This window comes from Antechinus flavipes, chromosome 4, assembly GCF_016432865.1.
Source record: "Antechinus flavipes isolate AdamAnt ecotype Samford, QLD, Australia chromosome 4, AdamAnt_v2, whole genome shotgun sequence".
NCBI lineage: Eukaryota > Metazoa > Chordata > Mammalia > Dasyuromorphia > Dasyuridae > Antechinus > Antechinus flavipes.
The window spans coordinates 143105567-143117813 of NC_067401.1; the positions used below are offsets into that span (position 1 = coordinate 143105567).

At 36.7% G+C, this 12247-nt stretch overlaps 1 protein-coding gene across 4 annotated transcripts in view; it reads right to left on the reverse strand.

Moving 5' to 3' along the window:
* Positions 1-12247, reverse strand: part of KANSL1 (KAT8 regulatory NSL complex subunit 1) — a 184125-nt gene that overhangs the window by 6874 nt on the left and 165004 nt on the right. For 3 of the 4 annotated variants that reach the window (XM_051994909.1, XM_051994910.1, XM_051994908.1), the window contains 3 exons: positions 6594-6776; positions 4807-4992; positions 4265-4422 (listed from right to left, as the gene is read on the reverse strand). In XM_051994909.1, coding sequence (XP_051850869.1) covers positions 4265-4422; positions 4807-4992; positions 6594-6776 — 527 coding nt within the window. The remainder of the gene's footprint in view (positions 1-4264; positions 4423-4806; positions 4993-6593; positions 6777-12247) is intronic. The other variant, XM_051994911.1, reaches the window with a different exon arrangement.

The following is a 12247-nucleotide window of genomic DNA, read 5'->3' on the forward strand; positions in this document are numbered from 1 at the left end:
GGGAAAAAATTACCTCTTTGCCAAGAAGTACAAAGCATAACCAGTTTTTTGGAATCATGATTGGTCACTGCATTGATTAAAATTCTTTAAAGTTTTTCATAATCACTTGTTCCTACAACTCTTATCAAGTATCTCCAAATCCATCCTTCATGTCTTGCATCATAGTAATTCATTTACAATTTTATACCATACTTTACTCCTATAGATATTTTAGTATATATGGCTTCATCCTAGACTTACTTATGCATCACCGAGTCAACTGATATGTTCTGCTAATTTTTTGGATATAATTCTAAATTATATCCCAGAAAAGATAAATTCTGTTTGACCTAGAAGACATTAATGTGTCTGTCTTCCCATGGTCCCTCCAACAACTGTCAGTTACATTTTTTTTGTTATTTCTATTTGATGCCTATCTAAAAGGAATAGTTATGTGAGTACAATACTTAGGAAGCCTATTTGATGGTTCTGAGCTACATACAATTTGAGTTTTTAATTTTGCCTCTCTTTTACCATTAATTAAATCAATAATCAACAAAGCAGAGGTGTCAAACTCTGACCAAGCACTTCCTAATCGGATTTTAATTTAACAAGGAAATGATTAACAAAATAAATACAAATGTAACATAGATAAAATTTGTGGGTTTTAAGTGAATAGGCAGTCAGCAGGGAGCTATTTCTTACTGAGTTTGACAACACAGGTGAAGAACACCTTTTAGTACAGTTTATCATCCATAAATAGCTTTTAATACCCAGTTAAAGAGGATGGCGCACCAGAAGTAGAGATTGTGCTGTAGGCCCAAACTACTCTTCTAGGAATCTAGGAATCTAGAACCTAAAAATGTTCATCTGCTCCACTGATGCCAGTGCTCTAAATGGAGAAGGAAAAAAAAAAAAATCACAATAAGGGACCTTAGTAAAACTTTAATCTCCTATTACCTTTGTTCCCTAAAGAACACTTTTATCCACTTTGGCATTCCCATTTCCTTCATAAAACCTTTTGTTTCAATAGTCCTCTCAAGACTCAAAACTGATCAGAAAGATGCAAATCTAACTAACTGAGGATTCCTCTTACTCCCCAACCCACATTCAATGTTGGAGAGAAAGACTATTAAAAAAAAAAAAAAAAAGACATACTAAAAATGCAATGCTTGTAGAGCTGGAAATCTGCTGAACTATTTTGGGAAGGGTTTAGCGATTATGCAGTACTCCAAAAAGGTTATTGACAGCAAGAAGGGGGGGAAAAAAAACCACATCTGCATAATTCCAGTGATAGCAATACTAGTTGTATTAGCAAAAAGGGTATTTTTTTCTTGCTCAATGATGCAGATGAATAAATCATTGGATATGGATGGAAGAGATTATTGTGCTACAAGGAATGAGGACTAAAAAGAATTACAAGAAATATGGAAAGATATATAATGATGCTGAGTGAAGAAATCAGAGAAGAAAAAATACCCACATGTACCAATGGCTACAGCCACATCAATGAAGGCAATATTAAATGTGTAATAAACTCTGGTCAGACATAATTAACAAGGTTGGTACTAACTTATGTTAAGCACACACTCCTTTCTTTTAGCAAACAGTTAACTTACAAAAGTATAGAATTATCTATCAAGATATACTATACTATACTTTGGAAAAAGACTTTCTGGCTAATGTACTTTATGGAGGATCCACTGGTACATCTGTTTGGGTTTGTCTGCTAAGCCAAACAAGTTTAACAAATTATGATGAAAACAAGACCAAAGAGATTCTGATTCTTCTTAAGTTTTTGGTTCTACAAGTCCCCCTTTGGAAAACAATGATAGGGACGGTTCCAGAAACAGATTAAAATAATTGATAACTTTGTTCCTTAGAAATAACCAATATGTTAATTGTCTGAAGAGTAAAATGAGAAGGGAAAATAATTGGGACAAGGCTCAGGTAAGGTCTTAAGAATCCAATCTAAGTGGATATTTTGCATAATGACTGTTGAAGCTCTCATCCAAAGTACACAGAGTCGGACCCAGCATTTTTTTTCCTTTTCTTCTTCTTCTTTTTTTGGGGGGGAGGAAGGAGAAGAAGGAAGGAAGAGAAATAGTGCCAGGTTAAGCAGGGTATTAACTTGATAGAAGAGAGAACCTTCGCTTCTGGGAGAAGAAAGTGTAGAACTGATCAATAAAATCAGAAATGGTTTGGCTCTGAAAAGCCAAATATACTAGAGCAGTTTCTTGATATAATATGTTTGCAGCAATGCAGTGTTGTCAAAATGTCAGTCCCTGTAATAGTGCTGTGGTCACAGATCAGAGCTAAGACAGTCCTTAGATGTCAACCAGTTAAATCCTCCTCTTTTTTTTTTTTTAATACTTAAATGAAAATTTTATTGATGCCTATTGTTTTTATATCACAAATCATTTCTTAACAATGATTCTTTCTCCTCCTTTAAGCAACTGAGCCTTCTAAGAAAAAAAAAAGAACAAAACCACCCAAAACACTGACATATCTAACAGCACATCCAACATCCCACATCCATTATCTGTCTCCTCAAAGGAGAAATATTTACTTCCTCATTTCTTCTCCAGGGCAAAGATTGTTTATTATAATCAAACAAAGCATTCAACTTTAAACACTGTTTTAATTCTATCTATTTTCTTGATTTCATTTAACTCATTTTCTGCATTTGTTCAGACAAATAATGCAATGTTTCTTTGCATTTCTAATTATTATTGTTACAATTTTACATTTTATTGTAATATTGTAATATATTACAATATACATTATTCCAAGGCAACAATAATATCCCATCACTTTTATATACCATAATCACAACCATCCTCAGTCAATGGTCATGTATTTTTATCTATTTCCTCTGCCTCCCACAAATAGTAGTGCTATAGATATCTTGATCAATCTTTTCTCTCTTTAAAGATGAAGAGATGTTGACACAAAAACAAATAACTTGCTCCACACAGGGGGCAAATGGCAGGACAAGAATTTAAAACTAAGTCCTCCGGAATCAACTTCCAAATACAGGCCTCCTTCCACTAGATGCACTATGTTACTCCTCCAACATTGAGACAGAACACTGGACTTGAAGTTCTCTTACATTATCCAGATTAAAGACACAGGCCTTTCTGCTTCTACCATGCTTCATTTGCAACCAACCAAATATCTCTTAACTATTATTGGCATTCAAAGGCCAATTCAGAGGAACATGGATTTTGAGCTGGAAGGGAACCCAATGTTCAAGTCAAACCCCTCATTTGAATTCCTTTATTTTACATGAGGGAACAATCTTTAAAGAGTTTAAATAATTGAAGTAGAATTCTAATTCAGGTCTTTCTGATTCCAAGTCCAACTCTTATCTATTGTTAATAATTTTTTTCACAGTAGGCTTTTACAAACAGGAATGGGACCTGTGATTCTACTAAGATGGGAAATACCAAGGTAAAAGAGCTCCCTTTACCAAATACAGACTGGCACATTCTCTACAACTAAACTAGAATCCCAAGGTCACACATTCAACACAAACACACAGCTCAGGTATTACTTAAAAACGTGATTCTTTGACATATCTACTATAAAAGACAACATATCCATTCAGATAACAAAATATTTACAAAGTACTTTAATTCTAACAAACTTGTTAGGTAGAAAGTAACATTTTTCCTCTTTACAGATTACAAAACTTTTATAGATACAAAAATAGAGTTTTAAGAGACCTGTCCTTGAGCAAAAAACTGTTAGTTGTCTAACAAAGTAAAAAATTACTATACTGACTTAATTCTTCCAAAACTCAAAAATTGTCTTTCAAGTCCCGACTTAGTTTCTAAAAATCTATCTTTCTCTACTGATTAAAACTTCTTTGGTGAAAACACAGGATCAAGGAGGCCAAGGTTGATCCCTGCAAAAGTCAGTTTCAATCTCTTCCAAAAGTTATAGATGGCTCTCTTCAGCATCATCTTGCAATACAAGACTAAGAAAGCCAGTCAGTAAGACAATGCAAATGGATGGTTTAAACAAACTCTTTCCCACGAATGAGTAGACTATAGCTATATAAGAACAGATCCTACTAACAGTATATCAGAAGGAGCATCTATCTTCACATTAAAAAAAAAAAAAAAACCGGCACATTATCATGTTCTGGATTTCTAGACATCCCCCAACTTTCCTTTCTTCTGTCTTCTTTAGTCTTTCTTCTACTGGAATGATTAATCATTGACACCTAAGCTGCTATGACAAAAGAGGGTGTCTGGTCACATCCAAACCAAATACTTACAGAGGGGGTAACTGTGCCCTGTGAACTTGAGCTGGTGGGCACAGAGCCATCCGATGAGGTGGATGAGGAGAGCTGTCGTACCAAAGGACTGGGTGGTGGGTGGTGGGTTACAGGTGTCAAATAACTTGAATTGCCTACATCTGTGTGATGTTTCAGCACTGCAGTAGTTAACAGAAAGGAAAGAGAAACATAAATGGTTATACATTCCTTTAAGTCGTTACACATCTGGCTCAAACTGGAAATGCCAGCAAAACATATCTGATATGAAAAAGCCTTCTAAGCCTAAAGGAGCAAAGAGGCAAAAGCAAACTGAGCTGGTGGGAGGTGGGTGGCTAGAAGGAGGTTGCTATAGCATTGGAAGTGCCCCGCATTTCAAAAGCAGTTGGCTTCCCACCACTTCACTGCCTCCCTAGAATCTGAAGGGCAAAGAAGATGGGAAAAGGGTGAAGGAATTGAGAGAAGCCCAGGTGGCCTCAGAAAGCCCTGAGCAGACACAGGTGCAGGTGCAGGTACAGGTGCCAAGCCTGGCCCTGGCTGCCTACCTTCACTTCTCTCAGATGGATGGTCTCGCAATCGCATTTTGCTCTGGTTTGGGTCATGCACAGGTGGAGGGTTGAGCAAGCGCTCTGCTTTGGGCGCTGTAACTCTCTCTGCCATGGGCACAGCCATTACATCATCTAAGTGCTGCCTGTGGGTCTTGTCAGGCCGAGTTTGATGATGGGAGAGTTCTGAAGAGGGGAACAGAAAAAGAGCTATGGAATGTCTTCTTTCCTCTCTCTTTCTGTTTGAAGAAGGGTGCCTGAAGATGTCAGGCTCTTGAATCAACTCTGCACTACTTCCAATGCCCAGAGCAGTAGACCAGTCTTTGGGAGGGAGAACACAGCCATTGGGAGGGAGAACACAGCCAGTGGCTGGTGAACAGATCTGAGGTCACTGCTGAGCAATAACATGGCAATCCCCAGAAAGACTCAAACTTGACTTGCAGATATATTTTGAAAAGGGTTGTGCCTTTCCTCAACTCAATAAACATTAAGTACCTGTGTACATATAGAAAAGTAGTCTGTGTAGTGAAGAGAGAGAGTCAGTCATGAGGTCAGAAGACCGAAGCCTAAATCCTGTTCTTGGCATTTCCTTAAACATGGGAGCTGAGCAGGTTACTTAGCCACTCAAGTGTCATAGGTTGGTCTCTAAGACTATAAGATACAGGATCATAATTAATCTGCAAGAGTCCTGGGATACAAAAATAAGTCTCTCTATCCTTAAGAAACCGAAATTCTAAGGCTAGAGGAGAGAAAAAAGGAAAAATAAAGAAACATATGAAAAATTGTGATAAAAATAAGAACATGACAAGAAAAAGAAAGAAATACTATGCAAATTTTGTTTTCAACTGGAAGTTGGGGGAAATACATGGGAGGGCTTAAAGGAAAATGTAACTTCACCAAAAACTTGGAAAAACAGAAGGACAGTCCAGGGGTGGAGCAGACAGAACCCATTTCAGTGATAGAGAGATAGCATAAGCAACAGCATGGATACCTTGAGAGGCTATGATAAGAATGAAGGGGACAGTTAAGTAGTCTGGTTGCACAAAGAATGACAGAAGGGAGTCATGCAAGATAAGCCTGGAGCCAGACTGTGGCTCCAGTGAATGCCAGGATAATAAGAAGTTCATACTTTATGTGGTAGGTAAAGAGGAAATCAGTCAACATTTCTGAAACCTTATCAGCAGCAAATTAAGATTATTAAAGGGGGAGTAGTGTGAAAGAAAAGTAGATATTCGAGGCAGAGAGCACTTAGAAGGCTATTACAGTAAGCTAGACAAGAAGTATTAAGGGGAGCTTCAATTAGGACTGCTGGAGGAATGGAAGTAACAGATGTTAAGTGAGACTTCCAGAGGTAAAACTAAAAGGACTTGGAAATTAACTTGATGTGGGGGTTAAAGGAGAAACAAGAGTTAAAGACAATGTGGGGTTTATAACATGGGTAAACAGGAGTCTGGCTGTACCATTAGCAGTAATAAATCTTAAGGAAAGAGGTAGGTCAACTAATATTAATGACTGGCTCCTGTAAAAGCAACCTGGGTTGTGGTTATCTCCCACAAATCCCAAGTGTCCCAAATAGTGACAGTTTATTTCCCCCAAATCCAGCAGAATCAGCATAGATTTCCCATTGAATTTCAAGTACTTCTCAGCCAACAAGTATTCCCAACAAAACATAATGACATACTGAAAAATGAAAAAATTTGGGGGGTTCCCAAGAAGAGACAATGAAACTGAAGACATCCTAACTAACATGTAAACAAATTTATCACATCTCCCTCCCCAAAACTTACTGGCTGCTGCTAGAAAGGAGTTGACCAACTTGTGCCTATCTTTACGAACAGGATCAGGAAGGCTGCCCGGCATGGGTGCTCTGTGCTTGAGTGAAAGCTTTTTGGGAGGTTTGATTTTCTCAAAGGGTTTGTTCTGCCACTGAGATTTCAGCATACTCTGGAAGTGCAGGCTTGTGGGAACGTCTACAGGAGACACAAAACAACAGTGTAGGTCAATTAAGATATCTGTATCCTTTTATCCCCTTGGCATCTCTCCTTATATTAAATGAGTTTTCTCCATTTGTAACCACAGCTTTCCCAAAGTGTTCATGGACCTTGTCTTATCATTATCTCTTTATTTCTTCCCTGGTCTGACAATAAACACATTTTTAAACTATGTTTAATTATTATCAAAGCCATAATTCTACCATTCACAAGCAGGTCCCTTAAAAAGAGCTTAAATTTTTATCCCTTCAATATTTCTATCTACAAGAACCTCAGGCTTCTTAACCTGACTCTCAAACAGTAATTCCTTCCTTAAGGGAAAAAGTTCTTCCCTTATATAGTGATGGTGGATAGGACTAATCTATTCTGATCAATGAATATGGAAAAAGCTGAGGTGCTGTTAAAAAGAAGACTTCATGTAGCCTAGTGATTCTTCAGCAATAGTGGGAATACCCTCCCTGGAATGTGCCAAATATGCTATCAATGAGAATCTGTATATCACAGACTTTTCTCTTAGGATTTCATGGCCTCCATTCTCTGACTAACCTAGACTACTGATCCATCAAGGGATGTCTTTAATATGAGCTTGTTTTTTTTTTTTTTTAAACCAACACTGCTATCAGATTGATGGTGATTTTCTTCCAACAGTCTTGTATCTAAGTAGGAATTTCAGATTATGACTTTTCCTATCCTACTATTGAACTGACATCTTTTAAGCTAAACACAATTCAAGTTCTCAGCTTAATTTTAATTTAAGCTTACACAATTTTAAAATGCTAACACTGTCAACAGAAAAAAAGTTTACTTTGTGATCAATATTTAAACATAACGCCCAGAAGCAACTTTAGTTTTTAAAAACAAAGTTTTACTACAGTCTGACCCCCCCCCCCTTTTACTTTAATAAACTCAATTGCCAGACTTTTTCTAAAAGTCAAGATCCCCCCACAGGGTATCCTGATTTTATGCTTAGAAAACAGAAGAAGTGAATTAATAAAGATAAAAACACTGATTAATGAGTAGGTAAAAGACAATATCATATTACCTGGTTAAGAACTTAAGTTGGAATTTATGGTATCAACAATGCAGGGAGAAAAAGTTGAAGGCATTATCATACTAGAATATACTTGGGAAAATCTCAAGATGTACCCCAGATGCCATTTAGGATTTGTCTTGGAACAAACAGAAGCCTCACTGGACCAAATAAGCACTTCCCTCTTCAATCTCTAGAGTGGATAATACTGAACCTGGAAGACTCAAAATTCTACTCAAATATGATTCCTTCTTATCAGAGGGCTATAACACAGGCCAGGGAAGTGTATTACTGCTAATACACACTTACTGAAAATATTTTCCTGATAACTGTCCTGGGAGGTAGGTTATATAGAACTGAATCTGTTATTTAACTAGAGAACGGAGATCTCAAAGAGGGATTCTCTCCACTGGGTACAGACTTGCATTTTCTCTGCAATTCCAAACTTGACAGATTTTCCTGAGGGCACTGACATACAAGTGATTTGCCTACAGTCACACAACCAGTATGTTAAAGATTTCAAATCGGTTTTTCACGTCTTCAAAGTCAGCTTTCTGTCTACTACACATTACAATGCCTCTGTAATTTGCCTAGAATCACACAGTACAGTATTAAGAGCGGGAATTAGAACCCACATTTTCCAATGCCAAATCTAGTGCTCTCTTCTCCATCAATAATATGGTAAATGTATTACAAGGCGTGTCATTTTGTTGACACTTTCATAAAAAGGTGAACAGTAAGTAGTCTCAACTGATTTTCTCAACTTATCTACAAAAAAGGAATCCAGGAATTATTTATCTAATTTCATACTCTGGCTGAAGGAAGACTTAGGTTCTAAGTAAATAAATTGATATCTTGAGAACCTGTATTGTTCAAAAATTTAAACATAAATCAAATTTTGATCAGGGTTAGACATAGGATTGGTAAGAGAGAAACCTGCAATGAATGAGGACAAAGAAAAAGTCGTTTATGCTCCACAGTAGCATAAGTGATATATATAGTTTTAAGTCTCTACCCAAAAAGAAAAGATATTTAAAGGCAGGCTTTTAGGTTTTTGGTCAACTAGAAAGCATTAACAGAAAATTACTAAAGTTACTTTTTAAAGTAATTTTCCCGAAATGATTTCTCATCAGTTCTTCAAGTATATTTTATGATTATTAACAACATTCATTTCTCTTTCTACCGCTACTTTAAGTGGTTTGATTTGAAAAAATGTATGAATTATCCCATCGGTAAAATTTTGCATGCAACTCTTTGACCAGTAGGTGGCAATCTGATCAAATACTTATGCTCCTGCTTTGAAGTTCATTCTTTTCAAACTTATTACATCATCTGCATTTCCAGTTAAACCTTAACTGGACCTAATCAAGCAAGCTAACAAAGAGAAAAAGCACCTCCCACAGTTATTATGACACATGCATCACCAGCAGAACCTCAGGTCTCTTTGGTCCCTTCACTCTTTTTACCATAGCTAAGAGCCTGATAGAAGCCCAGTCAGTATCTAGCAAAATGGAAGCAGTGTTGAGTTAAAAAACAAAAGAAAAAACATCAACCACACACCAACCTCCACTTCTAGTGTATAAAGCTATCAACTTCTGAGGATAAAAATCAGGCACTTTACCAATCAAGAAAAATGAAATGAAGTAATACAGAGAAGAAAATAACTGAATAAAATACACTATTCTCTGTACATGTTTTAAAAAATACAAAAGCCCCAAACTGGACAAAATTAGAAAAATAATTGGCAGGAATCTATAATTGGCTTCAGGAACATATCACTTATCCCATTTATAAAGGCAAAGACTGGAAGGCCTGGAAGATAACAAAGTTGTATGTCCCTTTCATTCACTCTTTCCCTACTGAGTTTAAATTTATTTCCAGACTCTTGAGTCCCTGAACACGTAATTTCATCTCTCTCTGAGTCAATTTCCAGGTCTATATCTCAAAAGGCTGTTATAATGAAAACATGAAAGGGAACTGGGTGTTGCAATGAAAGAGCACCGGGCCTAGAATCAAAAAAATGTGAGTTCAAATTCTACCTCAGAAACTTAAAACTTAACTAGCATTAATCATTTAATCTCTCAAGCTCACTTTTTTCTATAAAATGAGGATAATAATAATAGTATTTTCCTTATAAGGTTGTTAAGATCAAGTGAATTAACATATAAAGTTTCCTGTGCAAATTTTAAAGTGATATATACATGATAGCTAAAGTTTCAAGTTATAAAGCTATTATTATTATTATTATTATTAGTTTTAGCTCTGGGGAAAAGATTCTGCATAGTGATAATGATAGCTCCCAAAATATGAATGACTGACATGAAGGGAAGCATTTTCTCACAGAAAGAATGTTATACAGTGATTTAGGTTCCCACATCATCTCCCAAGCTTATTTAACTCATAATGTAACAGTACTTTATATTATGGAACCTCCACATACAGTGTAACAATGTTTCTATGAGGAAACTACTTTCAGATTTCTAAGGTAGGATAACAAATAATTCTCTCACTGCTTCAGTCCCAGAAAAGGGGTGGAAACTTCTTTCATTTTTTAACTGCTCCCAACCTTTAGGTGGCTGTTATAGACTCCCTAGCTCAGTTTCACAGGCTTAAGTTCTGACTAGCCAAGAAAGGTAGGGGGCAGTGGTATGTAAGTAGAGGAAAAAGAGTGGTAGTAGCAGTATGGAGAAAAGTTTGCTTGCTTCTGCTTGGTGCCTGCCATTTTGGAGAGCAACACCAGCAGCTAATAGGAGAGAAGTCTCAAGGCTAAGTGGATAATATATCTCTGGAAGGCTTTTCCCAACGGTCAATGGTAATGATGGAAGAAAAACTGCTTGAGAAAAGAATACTCTCAATTTGGAACTATGCTCAAAAAGTTATCAAACTGTGCATACCCTTTGATCCAGCAGTGTTTCTACTGGGCTTATATCCCAAAGAGATATTAAAGAAGGGAAAGGGACCTGTATGTGCCAAAGTGTTTGTGGCAGACCTGTTTGTAGTGGCTAGAAGCTGGAAAATGAATGGATATCCATCAATTAGAGAATGGTTGAGTAAATTGTGGTATATGAATGTTAGGGAATATTATTGTTCTGTAAGGAATGACCAGCAGGATGAATACATAGAGGACTGGTGAGATTTACATGAACTGAAGCTAAGTGAAATGAGCAGAACCAGGAGATCATTATATACCTCAACAACGATACTGTTTGAGGATGGAAGTGGATTTCTTCTATAAAGAGAGCTAATTCAGTTTCAATTGATCAAGGATGGACAGAAGCAGCTACACTCAAAGAAAGAACACTGGGAAATGAATATAAACTACTTGCATTTTTGTTTTTCTTCCCGGGCTATTTATACCTTCTGAATCCAATTCTCCCAGTGCAACAAGAAAACTATTCAGTTCTGCACACATATATTGTATCAAAGATATACTGTAACCTATTCAACCTGTAAAGGACTGCTTGCCATCTGGGGGAGGGGAAAAATTGGAACAGAAGTGAGTGCAAAGGATAATGCTGTAAAAAATTACCCTGGCATGGGTTCTGCCAATAAAAAGTTATTTAAAGAATTTTTTTAAAAAAAAGGGGGAGAGAGAGAGAGAGAGAGAGAGAGAGAGAGAGAGAGAGAGAGAGAAAGAGAAAAGAATGCTCTCACAGCTACCAGCTAAAGGAGGTCTGAGTATTAAGTTTGTCCTTTTGGTGAGCAAAACTACAAGCTCTTTATCACAAAATTTCTATTTTGAAAATAAGCAATCTTTAATCAATCTTCCCCCCAGCACCCCTTATAACAACAAATCATGCCTCTTTCTTCTTAAACATTTATCAATGTAACATGATTCTGCTGCTCTCCTAAAAGGAAAATTCCCATATAAGGTACAGGTTGAACCAGATGAGTTCTAAGGTCCCTCCTTAATTCTGTGTCTTTATTAATACTTCAATCAATACTGCTATCTGTGGCGGTGGTTTCTGCTCTTATTGGGGTACAGTATCCCCAATCTGCAATTTCACCCACATTCCATAAATGGAATGCTTTCTGATGCAGATTAATGAATGAATGACTCCTCTGTAATGGGAATCTTAGAGACAGGTTAAGTAACTGGCCCATCCTCTCTAGTAAGGATCAGCTATAGGACTAGAATCAAAGTAAAATTTTTCCTTCACTATGCCAGGATGCATCGATTTTCTTGGAATACGAAGAATAGATTTCTCTTATCAACATGGCCTATGTTACTATTATAGTTCAATGATGATTGCAGCCAGATAGATTACTTATAACTTAGCAGTTTCTTGTTAACATAGTAGATGCTTGTATCATACTGCTATGAGCAAAGACCCTGAAGGCACTAGAATATGGCAGAAAAAGATAATTGCAAGAAGCAGTATATATCTGGCTACAATACAAATACTATAGGGAGAACTAT